Source organism: Canis lupus, chromosome 6, assembly GCF_048164855.1.
Source record: "Canis lupus baileyi chromosome 6, mCanLup2.hap1, whole genome shotgun sequence".
NCBI classification, from domain to species: Eukaryota; Metazoa; Chordata; class Mammalia; order Carnivora; family Canidae; genus Canis; species Canis lupus.
The window spans coordinates 48,533,591-48,557,884 of record NC_132843.1 but is presented as its reverse complement, the minus strand read 5'-3'; the positions used below and the strand labels follow the sequence as shown (position 1 = coordinate 48,557,884).

The window sequence follows — 24,294 nt, the reverse complement described above, 5'->3', positions numbered from 1 at the left end:
AGGGTTAGTGAGGAAGATGTCCATAATTATAGGTGATTGAGGAATTTTTGTTATTTACATTTATGTTCTCCAAGATTTTTTTTTTTTTTGCATTGGTAATATTTACATATTCACATCAAAGGCCTATTGTTTTAGTAGGATAGGTATGACAGAAAAGCACGAGCTGATACTAAATTGCATCTGAAACACAGTTTATCTCTTCTTCTCCTGTCCATAGCTTGAAACCAGATGGCAGTTGACCATGAAAGGGAACCATTGGATGATGTCCAGGAGTCCAACGTCCAGGACTTAGGAGAGTTAGTCAACCCTCTGGGTAACGCTGCTTATGTTATTTGTGGCTTATGAATTTCACTCCTATATTTAAAATATGAAGAATTGAATGAGTAAGCATGATCGTTGAACTACAATCAGAACTCCCAAGCCTCACCTGAACTCTTCATATCTTTGTCAACCAATGATTTAGAAATTACCAGAATACGTGATGAAAAAGTGAGCCCCGCAGCTATGTAGAAGTTAGAGCGTCAGAATAAAAGAAACCCAGAAGCAAAAGATAACACAGTGGGTTTAGGAACCAGTGAACCACCTATTCCCACATACTTAGGTGTCCCACCATTAACAGGCAAACAATACAAAGTTTAGGGTGAAGATAGTAGTACTGGTGTTGTCATCAGTTTGACAGAAACTACAGGAACATTTACTAACGATCACTATCACTTCCTAGGAAATGCTAACATTTTGATGCTTTGCTCCACATCCCTTGTAAAAGAAAAGAGAGAACAAATTACTGATACTGGAGAGGCATTTTCTTCCCATCATCCCAGAAACTATCATTATCTTGCTACATATCCTTTCGGTTCACCTGTGTATTTTTTGCTTTGCATATTGATCTGCAAAAACGATGGTTTTAAAAATTTAAAGTTTTGCTCTTCTATAACCGAACTGTTTTTGAGATCTATCCATGATCTTTTTAACTTAATAGTATTCCTATCACATGAATTTAGCACATTTTCTTTTTTCTTTTTTTTTTAAGATTTTATTTATTCATGATAGACACAGAGAGAGAGAGAGAGAGAGAGAGACAGGCAGAGGAAGAAGCAGGCTCCATGCAGGGAGCCGGATGCAGGACTCAATCCCAGGTCTCCAGGATCACACCCTGGGCCAAAGGCAGGCACTAAACCGCTGAGCCACCCAGGGATCCCCAATTTAGCACACTTTCTTTAAAAAAATTTTTACTGAGTATTCTGTCGCATAAATATTAAACATTTTATTTATACAATTTCTCAAGAGTATTTTTTGCTGTTATACACAATGCTCAGTGAACGTAAGTTTATGGTTTCTTCATGGGTCATGAAGTGACATCACTTCCTGGAGTGACATCACTCTGTACTCCTATCGTTGCTTATTATTTTAACCTCTTTTATCAATAATGATATTTCTATGCCACCTAGTTATTATCTGCTTGATGTATGTTTCTCGTTTTATTTTGGATAATTTTCTTTCATTTTTACTTTGAGCATATCTCCTGTTTTCACCACAGTTTAATGTTTTTAAATCCAAATTGCTAGACTTTAAATAAATGGTCTATTGTAATCCCTTTCAATAAACACCTATTGATATGTGTTACAATCCAGAAAATTTTCTCTTTTTTATTATTTTTTTTAATTTTTATTTATTTATGATAGTCACAGAGAGAGAGAGAGAGAGAGAGGCAGAGACACAGGCAGAGGAGAAGCAGGCTCCATGCACTGGGAGCCCGACGTGGGATTCGATCCCGGGTCTCCAGGAGCACGCCCTGGGCCAAAGGCAGGCACCAAACCGCTGTGCCACCCAGGGATCCCAGCTGTTCCTCTTAATCCCTGGAAATATTGCATATTGGTTTTATTGAACTCTTAAAAATAATTTTAAAAAGGTAACTGGTTGTTCTAGATACTTTTTAAATTTCCTATGACTTCTAGTAAGCTTATTTCTCAGAGTAGAGAAAAGGCAATCATCACTTGGGAGTTTTTTGGGGAAGGAGCTCAGCTCCTCTTCCAATGACAATTTGAATTTTTGAGAAATGGAATTATGGCTTCATATATCAACTTTTTTTTAATGTGCTTCTTTGGTTCATATCTTGTTATTTTCATTTCATTCATTTTGTTCATATATATGGGTGTGTTTCCCAATTTCCTGACTTGAAATCTAGTTCAGAGTTTCTGTAAGTGTGGGATATATACCATTCTTGGTACCTTGGTGATTGTAGGTGGGCCAGGAATGCAACATTAATTAATATTGATTATTATCCTATTTTTTAATTTTCTTCTAGCCCTACCCATTTAGTAAGAAAGAGTCTTTTTTTTTCTTTTTTTTTTTTGGTGCAAGTGTATATTTTATACTTCTCGAACACTTGTTAATATCCTTTTGTAAAAGTAGAGGGAAAGTCTTTGGTGAAATTTAATTTGTAGGTATAGAATTTAGCTACAATTTCTTTTTTCTTTTTTTTTTATTAAAGGTTTTACTTATTTATTTAAAGAGAGAGATTGCATGAGCCTATAAGCAGAGGAGGAGCAGGGAGAGAGAGAAAGGATAGAGAGAGAATCTCAAGGAGACTCTGCACTCAGCATGGAGCCCAATATAGGACTCAGTCCCACAACCCTGAGATCATAACCTAAGCCAAAACCAAGAGTCGGACACTTAACTGACTCAGCCACCCAGGTGCCCCTCAGCTACAATTTATATGTTTCCCTTCTTTTCATCAATGAAATTGATTTTCCATTTGCAGCCATAGTATAAAGTTACATTTTTATTTAAATAAAATATACATCAATTTGAAACAAAATATTAAATATATTATAAAGGTGTTATGCAATAATTGAAATTAGGGAAACAATGGCTAGTTCATTTATTACATTACTTTATAATGAAAAATAATGTAATTTTAAATTAATCATTGACACTATATTTTAGTTTTAGGATACAACCTCTTATCTATGTGAAATGTTTTTTATTTTATGTAGATGGGTTTTTTTTTGTTGTTTGTTACTTTGAACTTTGTCTATAATAATATTGACTTGCTTTCTTGTTGATATTTGTGTGGTTTGTTTGTGTTTCTGTTTTCTTTGTGCTCAAGTCACAGGACTCACTGTCCTTGCTATGAAAGCCAAGTGAACAATGCAATCGTTTTCTCTTTCTCTGTTCCAAATCTAACATAGTTGACAAAATTGATACTAATTCCTTATTCTTATCAGTCTAAATATCCTCCTTCTAAATAAAGACTTTGAATATTCTAATTCAGTATACCTCCAAGCTTGGAAGATTACTGAGGAATTTCTCAGAAACTTGATAGAAAGATTGGAAGATTTAACTTTAAAGTCTTCCAGAAAGTAGAGGTAATATTCAAAGAGAAGGAAAATATGAGACATAAATTAATAAAACCAGAGGACAATCCAGTATGTCCAACATCTCAATAATTTTGGAAAACAATGTACAAGAAACCATTAAACAAACAAATTTAAGAAAATATCTTAAAAGTAGCAGACATGAGTTTCAGAATGAAAGCCTATCAAGTGTCTAGAACAGTTGGGAACACAGGACACAATAAGATATATCATTGAGAGATGTTACAACCCTTGGAGCAAAAAGAAGAATTTCCAGAGAGAAAATTAAATGAGCCACCTACAGAGGGTTAGAAATCTTTATGACTTCTCAACAACAACCTTGGAATCTAGAGCACAGTTGATTGATGTCTTCAAATTGTTGAAAGAAAATTATTTCCAACTTGATATTCTATACCCAGCCAAATCAAGTATGAGGATAGAATAAAAATATTTTCATGTGATCAAGATCTCAAAAAATTTGCTTCCATCTATCCTTTTTCGGAAAACCTCCAGAGAAAGCGCTCCACTGAAACTAGGAAGTAAACCAAGGGAGAGGCAGGCATGAGCTTCAGAAAAGTCTCCAACATAAGCAACAAAGACTTGGAACACTCCCTAAATGAAAGTATGACAGCTTGCACTTAGCATAAAGAGCAACCACTTCAGACTGAAGCAGATCCGAACCTCCAGGAGGTTATTTCTTCCAGAATATAAAATGTTTAAAGCCTTGAATATATTCATGAAAGATTTAGAGAACTAGGGGAGAATTTGGATAATGAATTTCTAATGCCTTAGGAAATTCAGCAAAGAAAAGAAGACAACTATTAAACGAAGAAATAAAAACAGTTGTATCTTTCAGGAAAGGAAAAATGATCATTATTAAATTAGAGTGGTCATAGTTAAAATAAATCAAAAATTGAATATTGTCCTAACCAAAATTATAATGTTATATTAAAAGAATAAGGATATGAAAACACATTAATCTTCGTTTCTGATAGTGGGAAGTCATGACCTGAAACCACAAACTAAAAGAAATAAGAAAGAATAGTACTGTACTGGCATGTCACTGAGAGACACAGACATATACCTGGAGCTGGAAATGGTGGATCTGAGTGGGGACAAATGGCGGAGAGGTAGAAAGGGATCCCTGCTTATGTTGAATGTCTTGTAGAACTTCTTGATTCTTTAAAGTATGTTCATGTACAATAACGTTGGAAAACACTAAAATTAGGAATAAGAACACAAATTAACCTACACTTCCTCTGTTCTCTAAGAAAAATAAAGGGGAAAAAAATCAAATCTTCTACTAATGTGCTGGAACCCACACCCTCACAAAGACATTGCTCCTTAAATTTTCCACCTTTTTACCCTCTATCATCAGTTTATTTCTCTTTATTGAACCATTGCCAGAATTGATACCGAAACTCCCTGTATTATCTCTTGTGTTTAAAAAAGCAAACCAGCCCCAACCCTGCATCTCACTTCAACTACATCCCCATTTCTAGAAAACACTGTATTTATGCACCATCTTCAATGCTTCAGCTCTCATTCTCTCTTCAATAAGCGGGTCAGTCCCAGGCACCAGCGACCTTCAGTAAGCATTACTTCACTGATGCTGCTCTTGTCAAGGTTACCAATGCCTTGCACTAACCATAGTGCAAGTCCAATGGGCAGTTTTCTGTCTTTTCAGCAGCATTGAAAGGCAATTGACATGCCTTTTCCTTGGAAATATCTTTCTTGATCTTTGTAATTTGGAAATCTCTCCCCCTACCAAATTTCATTGGCTATTTCTTCATACTATTCTTTGCCAGCCTTTCACTTGTAAATGAGAAAGTGACTCAGGGCTCTGTCCGATATGACCTTAGTTAACCTTTTTCTTTAAAATTTTTTAGTAAATCTACCATAGAGAGCGTTGAGTTAACCATATTCTTAACTTTATAGCACATTAGAGAGTATAAGGTCCATTCATATTTGATTTCACTATTTTTTCCTTTTCTATTCATTTCTTACACCTTTTTTTTTTCATTTTGGTCTCCAGAAAATTACTATAATGTGTTTATTTCTTTCATTTTATTCATATGTATTCTTGTAAAATATGTATGGTTGTTTTGTGTGTTTTTAAAATTTTATGTAAATAGTAATGAAATACACACATTAGTCTCTTTCTCAGCCATCTCTCCAGCCATTCTTCTTTCATGAGAGGGGTTCTCCATTCATATGATTTTCAATACCATCTTCATGCTGAGGTACTGATGCCTCCAGACTTATTTTTCCAGACTAGACTCTTCCTCTGTGTTCCAGATTTATGTATCCACTGTAGACTTAATATCCCTATTTACTTACCTAACTCAATACTCATATCTCAAACTTGATAATACCCCAAAGGAAAACTCTTAGTGGCCATGCCCAGCACATTTTTTTGTAGTCAGTAAATGGTATCACCAGTTATTCAAGCTAGAAACCTGGGAGTCTTCTTTGATCCCTAAACTCTGCTCCTATTCCCTGACCAATGAAGACACTATGCCCCAACTTACCAACAAACCCTGGCCATTCTACCTCAAAATTATATCTTGAGTCCATCTCGTTTCCTCCCTGCTCATTTCCACTATTATTTATTTGCTAATGAAAATAGTAGGATCCCTGGGCGGTGCAGCGGTTTAGCGCCTGCCTTTGGCCCAGGGCGCGATCCTGGAGACCCGGGATGGAATCCCACGTCGGGCTCCCGGTGCATGGAGCCTGCTTCTCCCTCTGCCTATGTCTCTGCCTCTCTCTCTCTCTCTCTCTCTCTCTCTCTCTCTGTGACTCCCATAAATAAATAAAAATTAAAAAAAAAAAGAAAATAGTAAATAAATATACCAGGTTTCATATAATCGTAAATTTCATGTACTAGTTCATATAATCGTAAATTTCATGCACTAGTAAATGTAACAAAGGAAGTAAGCTGAAAGATGTTTAAAGAAAGATGGAGGGGCTCATCTTTTATGCAGAGAGATCAGCCTGAGGATATTGTGTTTGAGCTGAGCCCTGGACACTGAAGGGTAGGCACGCAGACAGAGGGGCGTTCCAGGCAGAGGGCTCCAAGTAGAGGCCCTGGTGAAATGAATAAACAATTATTGAGCAAGCCGAGTTCATCAAACAAAGTAAGACAATATTCTGTCAACTTCAACCATAGAAGAATGACGAAAACAGCAAAGCAAATATTTTATTAGTCTTGGTTAAATTTTAATGTTTTACAACCTTATTTTTTCCAATAATACCAATTTGTTAGGTTTGTTAATAAATGCAGAGAAAAGTGGAAATAGTCAGTGTCTCTTATAAAGCATACTATAAAGTATGATCCTCTTGGAGTAATTTCTGATGGAAAGGACCTATTTTAGGGATTAACAAGTAACTTAATCCCCATGAGGATGAACTGTTGCTGCTCCTGACACAGCAGTTACCTTGTAAGTACCTTGTTCATCCCATAGTCTCAAGTTCTTCAAACTCAGAGGATGCAGGAAATTAACCAATTTCTTAATTTCTTCAGCCTCAAGAAAGCTCCAGAGAAAGAAGGTGTGATAAATCTTTAACTTTCCTGAGGCCTTTCTAAGGCAACTTTTTCTACCCAACTTTTAGCAATAGAGGGATAAATGACAATGCTCAGAGATGTTGTTTCATAATCACTAAACTTTGTTCAAGCTTTTAATCCTCTCTTCTCTTACTGGCCACCCAAGCCCTCATGCTGTCCTTCAATTTCTAAAAGTCATCAATATGTCATTTTACCCAAATCTGTTTTCTCCTTCCAACCTCATATAAAAAGTTAATTATCTCTTCCTTCTTACAACCCAAGGAATATCAAATCCACATTATTCAGATATTGTTATAAAATATGGCTACTTCATAAATTCAAATTTCATTTAGATTTGGATTGTCAAAAAAAAAAAAAAAAAGGCAAGATGAGACTTGAAAATACCCCCTACCAGGAGAAACAGTCATATAATATTCTGTTCCACTAAGAGGGAAATGAGGAAAAGGCTGGTACTTATAGCAAAATAATAGTAAATATTACCCATCAATCTATCAGCATGTCGTTTGCAGGCTGCATAGAAATGTACAACTCATTGTTAATCTCCTTTTTTTAAAAGATTTTATTTATTCATGAGAGAGAGAGAGAGAGAATCAGAGAGAGAGAGGCAGAGACATAGGCAGAGGGAGAAGCAGGCTCCATGCAGGAAGCCCGATATGGGATGCGATCCTGGGACTCCAGGATCATGACCTGAGCCAAAGGCAGACACTTAACCAATGAGCCACCCAGGAATCCCACTGTTAATCTTTTTTATCTCATCTACTTGCTTGATCATGTTTTTTGGCCCAAAACTGGAAAGTAATTTGACCCACTTCATAAATACTGTAGAAATGCCCTAGAACAACAGCTATCAGCATCCTCAGAGTCAATCTCAATGTGATAAATGGTTTTAACTATATCATTTGTGAGGTGGGCCGGTAATGTCATCCATAATAAATTAACAAAATTTAAAAGTTATTTTTAAATAATTAAATTAATAATTAAATGGTACTCATAAATAATATACTATCAGATGTGCTTCCCTGAATAAAAGAGAAAGGGTATGTTTCTAGCTACTCAACAGAGAATTACATGTAAACATCAGTATATCTTATCTGTGCCCAACTGCCAATTGAGTACTTCTATGAGTTTGTCTTCCAAATAAATAACATTCAAAAAGAGAACATCAAAAAAAAAAAAAAAAAAAAGAGAACATCATGTATTGTGAAAAAAGCTTTGAATTCCTAGGCTGAAAGAGACCAGACAGAGTGAAGGTCACCAGTTGACCCTCATCTGGGCTAGTATAGATACCAAAGGAATAACTTTTCTAAAGATAGACAGATCCTGCTCACTTTACCCAGCAAATAAGTGCTGGATCACCCACAGGAACATGGCAGAAGCAAAAAAAATCCTCTCTAAAGCATTATATTGATAATAGGCTCAATAGGCTTCAAACTATCCCTATTTTTTTTCAAACACAATTTTGAACGCTCAATTTTTTTTTTTTTTTGAGCACTCAGTTTAAGATGTGCACATGGAGGGGTGCCTGGGTGGCTCAGTCAGTTAAGCATCCAACTCTTGATTTTTGTCTTGGGTCATGATCTTGGGGTCATGAGACTGAGCCCCACATTTGGACTCCACCCTGCCCACCAAACCTGCTTGGAATTCTCTCCCTTTCCATCTGCTCCTCCCCCGTGCTTGCACTTGCATGCATCCTCTCTCTAAGAAAAATAAATAAATGTGCACGTGGAAATTAGAGATCATAGGTATCTACCCCCCCGTCAACAAGTAAATAATCGTCAAAACAAACTCACAATAAGAATTATAGACACAGCTCCTAAGGCAATCGTGTTTGTTATGTTAAGTTACAAAAGACAAACTTGAGAATTTTGGCACAGATACTAGAAGCTAAAAATAGTGTAGTAGCTATGAAAAAGAACCAAATAAAAATTCCAGAACTAAAAATTACAATAATTAAAATTGAGATCTCCCTGGATGGATTTATCACCTGATTAGACGCAGAAGAAGAGAGAATCAATAAATTGGGTAATATTAAAAGAAGCTATGGATAAGGAAGCACAAAAAGGCAAAAATAAAAATAAAGATGAAAGGATAAGTAACATGGAAAACTACTGGGATACATAATCTTTACCTCCATACATCTTAGTGAGACTATAGAAAACCAAAGACTCAGGTTAAAAGATAATGATTGTAGATTGGATTTTTAAAATTCAAATGAATGCTGTTCACAAAGGCCACATTAAAAACACATAGATACAAAGTAGCTGAAATTGAAAGGCTGGAAAAGATATAATATATAAATACTAAACAGATACAGAGAAGTAAGATTGATATCAAGCAGTTAAACTTGAAGGCAAAAATCATATCCCCAGATAAAAAGATTTCTTCATAATGATAAAAGCTTTATTTTGCCAGTAGCATATAGCAATCTTATTTTACTTTTTTACTTTTTAGAGAGGGAGGCAGCAAGAGATGGTGAGAGAGAGAGAGAGAATGAGTCTTAAACAGGCTCCACATTCAGCACAGAGCCAATGTGAGGCTCGGTTTCACGGCCCTGAGATCATGACCTGAGCCAAAATCAAGAGTCAGATGCTTAACTGAGCTTCCAGGTACCCCAGCATATAGCAATTTTAAATGTGGATTGTTTCATAGAGGGCAAAACTCTTGAGGAAATAGACAAATACTAATTAAGTGTAAGATTTTCAAACATACCTCTTTGAGTAATTGACCAAATGAGCCAACCAAAAATCCGTAAGAACACTCAAGTTTTGAATACATGATTACTTGATTTGACCTAATGAATAGGTATAGGAAAATTCATGCTGTTAACTAAGAGCACACATTTTGTTCAGGCAAATAAAGCATTTATACAGATTTACCCCTTTCTGACCATAGAACAATTCTCACCAATTTCAAATATTTGAAGAATGCACAGAGCATATTCTCTGACTACAGTAAAAGTTTGCTAAAAACCATTATGAGTAGGATAACTAGGAAATCTTATCTATTTAAAACGGAAGAAATACATTTCTATTTCATTGAACTGTGGAATTAGCCAAAGCAGTAGGCAGTCATTCAGTTGATAGGAAAGAAAAGAAAAGAATAAAACATTATCATGATGATCATGGTGGGGGGAAAAAAAAGAAGCTATAGTTTGTATTAAAGAGTTTTGCAATATTGCTAGATACAAACTCAACAAACCAAAATGAATTGTACTTCTATATACCATCAACAGAAAATGAATTTAAAGATATCACATACAATCAAATGAGAAACAAAAGAATACCTAGAAATAAATCTAACAAAAGAAAGGTGAAACTTCTTTGAGAGAAAATATAAAATTGGAGAGACTTCGGAGAAGACTCAAACAAATGGAGAGATAAGCAGTGTTTCTGGATTGAAAAACTCCGTGTGCTAAATATGGTATGCTTTCCAGATAACCTCTCAGTAAAAACAAACAAATAAACAAACAACCCCCCCCCCAAAACCAAAAACCCAACAGGGTTCTTTGTTTTTATTTCTTGTTGGAATTCACCAACTCATTCTAGAACTTAGATAGAAATGCAAAGCACTAAGAAAGAATAGTCAAGAAAATTATTGAAGAAGGACAAAGCAGACGAAATTCTTTAACACATCAAAGGCTTATTTTAAAGCTACAGTAATTTGGCAGTGGCATTGTCCCTGGCATAGGCATGTGTAGTGTAAATGGAATGAAATAGAACAGAAATCTAGAACCATACCCATATATACTGAACACTGGACAAAGCCAACAGTGGGAGAAGAAAAGTCTTTCATTTAATAGTACTGGGGAAAACTGCATATTCATTTGGAAAATAAAATGAAACTTGGGCTATGAAAATATTTATACAACATGACATAAAGCAAAAGTCACAAAGCCAGACTGATAAACTTGCATCTGCTAAAATTAATATCTTTTCATCAAAAGAATATGATGAAAATTCCTTTTCATCAAAAGGAATAATTCTTAATTCCTTTTCTTAGGAAAGGAAAAACATACAAGAGTACAAGAAGGAAAGAAATTATCTGCAACATATATAAAGAATAAAACTCAAATCCAGTGTCACTTAAAAAAAAAAAAAAGACTACTCAAGAAAAGAAGCACTGTGCACAAGAAGAACAGCAAATGGTGAATAATGGATGAAAAGGTGCTCACCTTCATCAACAATAAGAACAAATTAAAACCACCGTGAGATAGAGCACGAACTTGTGGGACATGCAAAAACTAGAATTTCCATGTGGCAAGTAAAAATGAGTGGGATACTTCAGAACATAACTGTGGTTTGTTTAGAGAGGTTAAAAATATGCATAACAAGCCTCTATTTCTAAAGGTACTTATATATGAGTGCACTGCATCGTATATGCAAAATTAATCAGGGTGGCAGCATTATTCACAATATTAAAATATTGGAAACACAAATATCCATCAACAATAGAATGGATAAATAATACACAACAATAAAAATGAACTAGGATCACATGCAAAAGCCTGGGTGGATCTTAAGAAGCATAATATTGAGAAAAAGATGTAAGTTGCAAAGAAAAAAAAGCATGAATTTATTTAAATTTTAGTTCAAAAGGAGATAAAACTAAACTATATTAGGGATGCATGTATGTCAGTAAAATTATAAATAAAACAAGAAAGTGAGGGACACCTGGGTGGCTCAGTGATTGAGCGTCTGCCTTTGGTTCAGGTTGTGATCCCGGAGTCCTGGGATCAAGTCCCACATCAGGTTACCTGCAGGGGATCTTCTTCTCCCTCTGCCTGTGTCTCTGCCTCTCTCTCTCACTGTGTCTCTCATGAATAAATAAACAAAATCTTAAAAAAAAAAAAAAAAGCCTCACGAAGAAGGGGTGGTAGGCAAGGGCCACATGTAGACTTCTGGGGTTCTGGCAATGTTTTTTTTCTGGTCCTGAATGATGTCTACTTTACAATAAGTTCTTGTACTACTGTATATATTTTTTTGTGTACTTTACTTTTTTTGTGTTACAGCCCATGATTAAAAAAAAGAAGAAGAAGAACAAGAGAGCATATAGGAATTCTCAAGCTATATGTTGTGGGGAAAAAAGGGTGTGGAAAAGTGTAAAAATGTATCAAATTTGCTACTATTTAGGGAAGGGGATGGAAGGGGCAGGGGCTTTAGAGGAACAAAGTCACCCAAACACCAAAACAGTGGTTGTCTCTGGGCAGAAGAAATAGGTGGCCAAGAGCCAGAGTCAGAAGACTTATTCACTTTAAGACCCTTTTGCTGTGTCTTCTGAGTTTCATACCATATGAATGTATTACCTATTCAAAATAAATGAATAAAAATATCTAACAGCAAAGAAGTTTTCTGGCAACTGTAACAGTACTTATCCACAAGGGGCCGCTATTCAATGATGTTTAAGTAGGTCCTCACCATGGAGAAACCTGTGTGCTCTCTGCTCTCGCCAGGAAGTGAGGAAGGTTCCTCACTTACATTCTTTTTTTTTTTTTTTTTAATGATAGTCACACAGAGAGAGAGAGAGAGGCAGAGACACAGGCAGAGGGAGAAGCAGGCTCCATGCACCCAGAGCCTGATGTGGGATTCGATCCCGGGTCTCCAGGATCGCGCCCTGGGCCAAAGGCAGGCGCTAAACCGCTGCGCCACCCAGGGATCCCTTTTTTTTTTTAAGATTTTATTTATTTATTCACGAAAGACACAGAGAGAGAGGCAGAGACACAGGAAGAGGGAGAAGCAGGCTCCTCACAGGGAGCCTCACATGGGACTCCATCCAGAGACCCCAGGATCACGCCAAAGGCAGGCGCTTAACCGCTGAGCCACCCATTCTTACTTTATTTTACGCATCATGTTCCAGGAAAAACAAAACAAAACCCTCAATTCACAAATATGTACCAAAAATAAATAATATGCATGTAAAATGGGATGAAAGAAGACAAAGAAGTGGAGAGGTAATATGAATTCAGGGATGAGTTTAAAGAAGCACTCTTAATGTACAAATTAGATTCTAAGGTTTCTAGAAGCTAATGCAAAAAAAGGGAAGTGTGGTCAGTGACAAATTCAAAATCTTGCTCGGGAAGTATTAACATAGTTTTCCTTGGTGGTCTGTTAAAGACAATCCAAGAGGACCCTCGAGGTGTGCTTCCTGACTGGTCCTAATAACAAGAGCACATCAGTTGTGCCCCAAAGTCACCTTACTGTCCAAGGCAAGTGCAAGACGCTTTGGGACTTCAGATGAGGGCAGTTGCATTCACTGTTAATCATGAATGAAAAAGGAAGTAAGAATACATGCTGTAGAAAGAGAAGAAAAGCCGGTAACACTGTACTTTTACAAAATTTCCCGTCTTATACGCAAGACAGAGAGTAGATGTCTTCACTTGGCTGGATTTTTCAAAATTTGGTTATTGAATTCTCTTTTTTTTTCTTAAAGTCGGTCCCATTGTGCTTCAGGCTACTAAGGAGTTAAATGCTGTCTTCTAAGTTCAAGGGGAATTAGCCCAGCTCAAACACTGCGGCAGGCTAGGCTGGTTCACAAAGGCAGGGCTCTGGGGAGTATAAAGGGAGGAAAGTCAGCAGCCAGGAAACAGTTTCCTTTGTGACAGGAGCTACCACAGTTATACAACAACTTTGGAAGTCATGGAGTCATCAGACGTTCAAAGGAAAAAAATAGCTGTCATTGGTGGTGGCTTGGTAAGACTCTCTTTGGATATATTATTCCTGTTAGTGGTTTATGTCATCATTAGTCTTAATAATTATTACAAATCTCTTGTTCAGATTGTTCCTCTTCTTGTGAAACTTCTCTGATATTTAAATAAATCTATTTTAAATATGATGTTTATGGATATTTGCTCTTTTCTAGGAAAGGTATTTTTATTTCCGTTAAATACAAAATTGTCTATTTTACTCTTGTCCTTTTGGTCCATTTCTTAAAAATGAAAAACAGAACAAGTTGAATTTGATTTATCCCCATGTTGGCTATGTTTTTAAACAGATATTAGTGTAAGTAGTCATTTTAATCCAAATATTTATTTGGTGAATAACTCAGTTTATACTAATAATAGTAAGAATAAAAGCTAATGCAAAATCACTGCGTTGGATGTTCACTAGTTACTTGAGTAATTGTCACTGGACTTACTTGGCTGGTCCAATGGAGCACATAATGTTCTGGGGTGAGGGGCTCCCCTTTCCCTGAGTATAGGAGATGAACCTGCAGAGCCTCGCCCCACACCTAGATGTGGGAGGGGTCTTTCCTCTGCTGCCATTGTATCTTACCAAAGGTGGTCTGTTTAATGTGGGGCTGCCTCAAGCAAACTGTAGGTTCCACCCTCAATAGAATTCCTATTTTGGAATAAAAATATCACCATTGGTAAAAGCTTCATCATTTTATTTTCACCTTTGCTGTACTCATTTGTAGGCTTTTAGCTCATAGGTATTCATTCATTCATTTCCTCAACAAAAATTTCTTTCTTTTTTCAACAAAAATTTCTTAAGAGTCTAATGTGTGCCAGACACTATTCAAGGCTATATAGAAAAAAAAAGGCTATATAGAGATTAGTATAGTTTATGCCACACATTTATTTATATAGTATATGCTAATTTTGTCTTTTGTTCTGCCTTCCTTATGATCTTTTCCCCCAAAGTACTATGACAATTCCTCTAACATTTCTGGTTCTAAATTTCAAAACACTAAGGAATGCTATCACATGCCGTGTTGGTCAATGCATGTGGCATATGGTGTCATTTCTTTATATTGGGCTTCCGTCCAGTTCTTTCCTATCAACATTTTGCATAAAGTGAGATTCATGTATTCACTACAATGTTACTGTGTGCCCACTATCTGCCAACGTTGTTTTAGTTACAAGAAGTACAGTGGTGAGCATTCCAGTGAGTTGAAAGAGAACAGAGAAGAAAACAAATAAATCATTTCAGTGTGAGATAGACATTGTAAAGAGATGCAAATAGGACAGTATTGTAAAAAGTCTTCACAGGCACTCATTTAAAGTATGGTCAGGGACAGCCTCGCTGAGAGGAGATATATGACCAGAGATCTGAATAATAGAAGGAAGCACCCATGTGAGGGACTTCAGGAAGCATTCCAGGAGGAAGGAAGAGACAGAAGAGGAACCCTGAAGTGTTCAAGGAGTAGACAGAAAGGCAGAAAGGACAAGGCTGGAGAAGGTAGTTCCTATGGCAAGAGAGCTGGGAGAGCCAGATCCTCTAGGGTCTTAGAGGGCAGAGCAAGAAGATTGTATTTTACTCTGAGCATAATGGGGAACCCCTAGAGGACTTTAGGCAGGAAAGCGAGCTGTGATTTTAAAAGATTCCTCAAGCTAGTATGTGGAGAAGGAGCAGAAAATTTTAAGACAAAATAGATCAGTTAAGACACTGTTGTGTTTGTTCAAGACTTGGACTGGAGGAGCAGCAGTGACACCTGTTAAAATGCCTCTTAGCTAAGGGGAGATAACAAATATGTGATTGCATATATGATTTTAGAAGGCATAAAAATGTGGGTATCATCCATGGGTTTTCGCTGAGTAACACTAAAATTCTTTGTCATGAATCACTTCATTATCTGGGCACATATGTGTGCTGAAACATAGAAGAAATGTATTAGAAGCAACTAAAACTTGGGGCACCTAGGTGACTCAACTGGTTGAGCATCTGACTCTTGATTTCAGCTCAAGTCATGATCTCAAGGGATCCAGCCCCTAGTTGGGCTCTGAGCTGAGTGTGGAGCCTACTTAAGATTCTCTTTCTCCTTTTCCCTGCTCACACTCTCTCTCTCTGTCTCAATAAATAAATAAATAAATAAATAAATAAATACATACATACATACATACATACATACAACTAAAATTCCTCTGCAAAGGAATCCTATCCACCTTATTGCTCAGGCTCATGCCTAGGAATCATGTTTGATTCCTTTTTTCATTTTATGTAGACCTCCAGTCCTTTTTTACTCCACCAGTAAGCCTTGGTGACTGTATATCCAAAACTGATTTCAAATCTGGCCATTGCTACCAACCCAGTCCAGACCATCATCATCCCTCATCTGCCTCCTGTGTCATCCCTCAGCTTTGACTCTTACGGACAGTCCATTCTCCACATAACAGCCACAACTGTCCTTTTAAATCATAAGTCTGGTAATTATTACTCTTTGTTAAGGCCTTCCAATGGTTCCCCATTGTGAATAAAATAAAACCCAACACTTTACCAAAGGCCCTACTTGAACGGAGCCTATACACCTGCCCAGCTTCATCATTTTCCTGTTTTGTGTTTTTTTAATAGTATCGATCAGCACCTAAAATCACATGTATTCTTTGTCTTTGAGTTTTGACCTATTGATTAAATATCTACTTCAACTAGAATACAAGCTTACATTTACCAATGTATTCCAGTGGCTGGAGACATGCCCAGCATTACTTGTTGTTATTATTTAGTTAGTATTTGATAGATGAATGAATGAGAGGGATGAAAAAATAGGAAAATGAAGGAAATGTCACAATGAACAAAACCCTGAATACTGATCACATTATGAGAAAAAGTATTAAATAAAGCAATTCAAGAAGGTTAAATTAAATATATAGAGGACAAATTAATTTTCTTGCCCATCTTCTTTTTTGCATCTTTTTGTTCACTTTTCCCATCCTCTTCTCACCTGTGAGCCATATCCTAGTACCTTACACTGTCTAGCATATCAAAGGCTCTCCCTGTCTCCTAAGGGGAAATTGCAACAGAGTTGAGAACTTTTCCTTTGAAGTCCAAAAGAGGGGCACCTGGGTGGCTTGGTTTTGGCTCTAGTCTTGATCTCAGGGTCATGAGCACACAATTCCCCACTTCTGAAAGCAAACTCATGCACACAAAATATGTTAGTGTGTTTGACAGTATTAGGCACTGGATAAGCTTTTTAAAAAGGAAAGGAGCAAGACTCAACCATAAGATCATTTCAAGATTTAGAAAATTAGATACCATTTATGGGGAAATAAACCATGTATATCAATGTGTGCTTACAAGTTGTGAGCAATTGAAAGAAAGACAATGTTTTCCATGAGAAGAGTGTCATAAAGAATGTAGTCCTTGAAGGACTATCTTGAAAAAGAATCAGAAAAACAACCTCTACCTTTCAGGCTGGAAAGAGGTCTACAAGTGTAGCTTTGTGATTCTGTAGCCTCAGGGAAGAAAAACTGCCACAGGCTACCTTGGTCCTTGGTATTCAGAAATGCTGCTTCTGATGACTGTTTGCAGTGTTTACCCCTATGGTAGAGATGACTGGAGCAGAAGGGCACTCTTTCAGTGACAACTATGGCTCTTTGAGCCCTCTTTTTTGGGGGAAAGCCAAGAGCATTAGCTGAAAGAACTACTGAGGATTCCAGGCTCGGCAGTCGCCCGCTGCTGCAGTGTGTCCACTGTGAAGTAATGAGGCCTTTCTTCTGTCTCCCCTGCCAACAAGCAACCCCACTACACATTGTCTTGTCATTCATTATTCTCTCTAACCAGAAAAATTCTCCTTGAAAAGATATTTAGAGGGCAAAGTCCTTCAAAACATCAGAATGAGGAGACTTGTGAATTTTATTATTTGTTGCCCATAATCACACCCTGTCCCCTAGTATGCGAGTCAGGTTGGTGACCTCTGTTCATGAAACGGCCTTTGAAGCAACTTAACCTTGACTCTGGGAGAGGCTGTGTGTCACAGCTATAGATGTTAGATTCCCTCGAGGATTTATAGGGTCAGAGTGGTCTTGATGCTGTATTGGCCCCAGACTGTGTCTATATCCTGTGTTCTTAGGATCTTTCCACTTCACTGCTCTCTCTTTACTCACCTGAATGGGACAAAGCAGCATCTGATAGAGAGGGGACTGTAATCACCTGGAAGACCAGGAAATCACTCAGACCACCAACCAGATTGCTATGTCTTTTAGTTCTAAAATTTGTCTGCCTCCTTTTCACACTGCCTTATCTACATCTCCGTCTTTGTTCTCAATCTAGTCGTTACAAAAGCAGAAATCAAATGTCACCCAGAATTTTCACTTTTGTCAAAGTAAATATCCTAGACACATATAAACCATCAAATGTCTTATACTTGCATCAAGGCCTATATTTTCTCTTCTGAAAATATTAACAAGACAAACCATGTAAGTAGCGTAATTACCAAGAGCCTTTATTCTTTTCCATATTGTATTGATATGAAAGAAAATAAAACTCTATTTACTCCACTCTTGGTTTCTACTCCCCATGCACTGAGCCCTTTATGTGAGAAACGCTCATTCCATTTCTGCACTATTATCTAGCACCGTCTTTTTTTTTTTTTTTTTTTTTTATCTAGCACCTTCTACCAACACAAGTGGAGTGGATTTCTCTGTGGCTGTAGAAGTCTTCCTGAATTTGCTCCATGCTAGGGACAAGTTTTTTTTTTTTTTTTTTTTTTAATTTTTATTTATTTATGATAGTCACAGAGAGAGAGAGAGAGAGGCAGAGACATAGGCAGAGGGAGAAGCAGGCTCCATGCACCGGGAGCCCGATGTGGGATTCCATCCCGGGTCTCCAGGATCGCGCCCTGGGCCAAAGGCAGGCGCCAAACCGCTGCACCACCCAGAGATCCCTAGGGACAAGTTTTGATCCCATGCTCTAGGTTTCCACAATCTCTTTTGTAATTTTCTGTGTGCTCTGATTCTTCTCATCCAGCAAGTTTATTCTAGCCATCTCCCTGATTATTTAGCTGTTATCTCTATTTCTTTAGCAGGTTTGACTAATGCTTTGAGATGATTTTGCCACCCAGACAAACTGTTAAGGTACCTCATAAGTTCTGCTGTTACCTGTGTAATAAAGAGAACTCACCCTTCAGAATCTGCTTCATTTACTGCCTTGTGAGCAGCATCTGAAATGGAACCATGGATGTTAGGCAGCTCAAAGCATAACTACCTGTTTTTCTTTCCTTGTCATTTGTCCCCAGATATTCTCAGACAGTTTGTCCATGATCTACACGTACATTTACCCATGAGTCCATCCACTCAAAGAGGCCAGCTATCCTTCTCTTGAAGCTGGCCTCAGTGAGGCATTGCCTTGAGAGAAACACCTGTCCTTCAACCTAGGAGAAATAAAAAGCAATGAAGAATCTTTAATGTGGTCTCTCAGAAACAGCAAATCTGGAGGATATTCAGTACTCACAAAAAATCCTTAAAAATAATTTGTCCCACACACTCCTGATGTCTTTTGCCTGATGTGCAGCTATTCCAAAAACAAAACCAGAGATCAGACCAACTCCTCCGATGCTCAAGGCTGTCAGCATCGTCTCTCCAGCTTATTTCGGATTCCCTTCCCTCTCTCTTCTCTGTCCTCTTTCATTCCCTGTTATCTTTATTCCTCCCTGGTGCTAAGGCCCAGGAGCTAATGGGACACCATGTCATTACTGCAATTCCTATCAAAAGAAATTAGTGGGTGCTATAGGATTGTTCATAATGCTATAGCATTGTTCATAATCCAAAAAAGTAAAATAACTTCAGTGTCCAAATATAAGGACATTGCATACAATGAAATGTAATTGTTTAATATTTTGGCTTGAAATATTTTCTCACATGGAAATATATTCACAGTATCCTATTCATCTTTTAAAAATGAAATCATAAAATAACACAATGTGGTGCTATTTTTTAAAAGAAATATTATGTGTTTCATATACATAAAAATTTTTAACACTGGTTCTCCCTGGTGCTAAGATTGTGGAACATTGCCTTTTTTCTTTTTTTTAAGTTTATCTAATTTTATCTTTTTTTTTTTTTTTTAATTGAGTTCTTACTAAGTAACAGGTATTGTGGTTTGGAAAAGAAATAGAAAGAATGATAAAATACAAGTTTTACAAATATCATTACTCTCTGGGCACTTACAGCCTGTGGGAAAGCCAGAAAGGAATGTAAACTACTAATTCAATTCATTGTGAGAAATATTGGAACACATATATTTACACAGACATTTGTGGAATTACAGAAGGAAAGGCAAATAAGTCTTTTTGAGGAGGAGAGGTATCAAGAAAAATTGCACCGAGAATATGAGTCTTGAAAGAAGGCTAAACATTTTCCAGATGGAGAAAGAAGGAATGGATTGTTCAGGCAAAGGAAACATTGTTTTCAAAGGCATATAAGTGTCAAAATGCTAGCATGTTCAGGAAATAGTCACTTTGGTATGCCTGTTACAGACAGAGAATGGCAAAAAATGAACTGAAAAGAGAGGTTGGGTCACATGTAAGAACCTTTTAGGTCATGTTGAAATTTGGGACTTTTCCTACAGACTTATGAGGAGCTAATGAAGGATTTTAAGACGGAAAATGCATCCTCTAATTTTTGTTTTAGGAGACACCTAGTCTAGTGTGGAGCATGGCTTGAGTAGGTGGAGACTGAGGAGAAAGGAGTTTTTGGAAAATTGTCATAATAGTTCAGGTGAAAGGCTGTGAGAGCCCTGAAAAGAGAATGGAGGGATGGATAGGAGGCCTATTTTGAGAAAGACTCAAGGGGATCAAAAAGACTTGTTGCCTAATTAAATGCATATTGCTAAGTAGAAAGGGATGTTAATCATGTTCCGAAGTATCCTGGTTGGGTGAACTAGTGGGCAGAGTGGTCATTCTCTAAAAAATGGAATACAGAAGGAGGAGGCTTGAAGGTTGAGGGAACGCAATCCGTTGGATTTGAGACATGTTGAGATGGAGATACCTCCAAGACCGCCAGGTAGTAAGAGGTTCATTAGTCAGAGAGGAGTGCAAGAGAGAGATCAAGGCTAGAAAAAAACCCTAGGAACCTCTACAGAAAGTCATCATCATCAAAGGAGGAAGATCGAGACTACTGCTTGGCCTCAGAGACCAAATCCAGATGATACAATCTGGCGAGTTCAGGGTAAGGTTTAAATATTAAAACAGGGGCACCTGGGTGACTCAGCAGTTGAGCATCTGCCTTTGGCTCAAGGCGTGATCCCCAGGGTCCTGGGACTGAGTCTCATATCAGGCTCCCTGCTTCTCCCTCTGCCTGTGTCTCTGCCTCTCTATGCATATCTCTCATGAATAAATAAATAAAATCTTAAAAAAATAAAATACATATTAAAATATATATGCAATAAGAACATGCAATTTTAGCAGATGGAATCATTACTTAAAAAGTGTGAAGACATTTTTATGTGCTTATTTCATAGTAAGTGCAGTTAACAATCTGTTTCTTTTCATTACATTGATGTGTTCAAAGATCAAATTCTTGAGAAATCAAAGTATAGTTGGATGAGTGGGAGGTATATAAAGATTTTTCTGTTTGGTGACAAACTCAGTAAGGTCTGTGAGTCTTAGGGAGAGTTTTATATGTTTCATTAAGTCAAAAGTAATTGACATATGTTTAACATTACACTACCAGATTAATTTCAAACACATTATAATAAAGAGGCATAAAATGCATGACATTTTTATAGTCACGATGCCCCTTCCTACTAGGGTCAGCATTTGTAAATTAAAAGGTACAATTTTCTCATTTCTCATTATCATTAGACATTTGAACGATCATTGCTGCAGAGGTCACCTGGGAATCCATAGAAACTTGGTGAATCCTCTTGATAAAAGGAGGCCAGCAATGAGGCACCTGGATGGTTCATTCTGTTAAGCATCTACCTTTGGCTTGGGTTGTGATCCCTGGGTCCTGGCATCGGGTCCTGGAATTGTGTCCTGGGATGGGGTACTGGGATGAAGCCCCAAGACCAACAAGCCCCTGTGCTCAACAAGGAGTCTGCTCCTTCCTCTCTCTCTGCCTCCACCTCTGCTCCTGTGCTCTCTCTTTCTTGCACTCTCTCTCTCAAATAAGTAAAATCTTAAAAAAAAAAAAATCAGGCCAGTGAAACACCAAAGAAGCATACTTCAGCATTAACATAAAAACAAGCAATGTTTTTAAATGGTAAGTTGGTGTCAATACAGTAGACCAGGGTGGGGTCAAAGCACATACTTGTGAAGAAGGAAGTAAAAGGATGGGGGAAGGAGGGGGAAGAAAGCAGAAAAACAAACAACTAGGACAATCCGTAATTACATAACCAAGGAATTTCCTCAGACCTCTGCTGAGGAGACTTGGCAGAGATTTGAGAGATGTGGTTGACAAGAACATCCCTAGTAATGCATCAGAGTTCCTCCTGGCCTTCATTCTAACACTTGATTTTTCATGAACCAGGATTATATTTAATCTTTTCGTGTTCACAACCTCTCTCCTCTGCCCCATGAGGAGCCATGTATACACACTCAGTTGGCAAACACACAAGAAATGTTGGGGGGTTGGGAAAAGGAGAAATCAATACCTGCCTTAGAAAGGACTAAAGCAGATTATCCACTTGAGTCCACCTCCTCTCCCCAGATCCTGGAAACAGTTTTAGTCAAAGAAAAGGAGCCTAAGAAAACCATGAAAGTAGACCACAGACCCACCTTTGAGTTGGAACCGAGTCTATTCTGGGCACAGCCACTGAGACTTGTTTGTCCGTGGCTTCTTGTAGCTGGGTTCCCAGAAATGGATTAGTGGATTTCTTGCCTCTTTCTCTACTCTTAGATCATTTCCCGCATTAGGTTTTCACTGATCGTTCATCACCTGGACTGTGGCTTTTGGGTACTATTTGTCTTTCTCCCTGGCCTGTCTTCCCAGTAAGGAAGATTCACTTCCAAATTACTTCATCTAGCTTTATTCCAACTCTCCCGACCCTGTTGGTCTCCTGATCAATATCCTTCCAGGTCCTGCTTTCCACCATAAAAGGAGCAGTGAGAATGATGTGCTGTGAAAGACAGAGGAGTTTCTCAAGCCTCTCCTTTCCTTCAGGGAAACTTACTCCATTTTGCCTTTAATTGCTTCTTCATTTGTTTTCTAAATGCCACAGAACAATTTAGCCTTTGGAAGGAATTAATTTGATTGTATCAACTTCACTGTAGCCTTTCAGTTTTCCTTTCCCTAATGCGAACTTGTCTCTGCTACTGCCCTGGCTAGATATTCTTTAACATACAAATGGAAAGAATATAGATAGACAAGCATCTTTTTATAAATTGGAAAAAAGCAGAGAAGGAAGATAGAGATTTAAGAAGTTCATATTTAACAGGAAGAAATCACCTGCAGTGAAATCAAAGGAGCTGTGATTAGTGAAACATAATAGGGTCTAGGGCTGTGCTGGAAAGGAGTGAAAAGTGATGGAAAAGTTGTGGAGACACACTGTTCTGTGCCAGGCACCAAGTCATGCTGTTAGTTGAGACAGCTTGACCACTGTTGAGAAAGTAACACCAGCAATCAGAGGAAGTCACTTCAGATTGAGGAATTGAGAGGAAGGCAATCAGATTGAAGGATTAAAAAGAGAACAACTGGTCATGATCTTTTCAGCTGCATCAAATGCTAACAATGTGTTCATAATTTCAGTAGTGGCTGCACAGGAAAAGATGGTTATTTATTATGACTTTTGTTTGGGGTAGCTTTAGGGTCAAAGCAAATTAGAGAGAAGGTACAGAGATTTCCCAATATCTCCAGCTCCCACAAATGCATAGTGTTCCCTATTAACATCCCCTACCAAAGTGGGGTATTTGGTACAAGAGATGACCCTACATGGACATATCATCACTCAAAGTCTGGAGTGTACATTGAGATGCATTCTGTGAGACTGGACAAATGTATAATGACATGTATGTACCATTAGGGTATCATCACAAAAATCCTTTGTGATCCATCTATTCATCCCTCACCCCAACTCTGGTATATTTATTTTACCAAAATAATTGAACATGGATTTCTTGGTTGACCTTACAGAATATTAAATGTGTGAATTGCTTTGCAAAAATTAAATTTGAAACCTTTCCATACACTTAATCGTTTAAATAGGGACTAAGTTCTTAAAATAACTATCATCAGTCTACAGAAATTGAATGATATGAAGAAAGTTTGGTGGTCACAGTATCAATAAATGGTGAAAGGAGCTCAAGCCTGAACCACTAGATTATTTAAAAAACAAAACAACAAAAAACAACAAAGGAACAAACACCAAACCAAACCAACAAACAAAATAACCCAAAAAACATAGGTGCTTAGATGTGAAGGTGCCTTGGAGCAGAAGAGTAAACACTGCAGGAAATAGAAGAGGAATCAGGTCTCTCTGTGCTTGCATCTGGGACTGACAAATAGACCCTAAACACAGAGCGGGTGCGTGACCCTCTCCTTAGCCCCCACATCCACCAGGGAGCTGCTGAGAACCTCTGAGGCCTCCCATCTAGCTCTGTGATTCCTCAATCCTACTTCCAAAGCCATCCTCAGGGTTCTCCAGACCCCGGTTTTATGGTAAGCAAAATTTCTAGCATTTTCACTTTACTTGTTGACTCTCCCCTTCAAACTCCTGGTTTTATTTT

At 37.6% G+C, this 24,294-nt stretch overlaps 1 protein-coding gene across 1 annotated transcript in view; it reads left to right on the top strand.

Annotated features, from left to right (window-relative positions):
• The first annotated feature begins 12,694 nt into the window (after positions 1-12,694).
• The window catches only part of KMO (kynurenine 3-monooxygenase), a 53,864-nt gene continuing 42,264 nt past the window's right edge, over positions 12,695-24,294 (top strand). The window contains 1 exon segment of the mRNA XM_072830412.1: positions 12,695-13,607. Coding sequence (XP_072686513.1) covers positions 13,554-13,607 — 54 coding nt within the window. The 5' untranslated portion in view covers positions 12,695-13,553.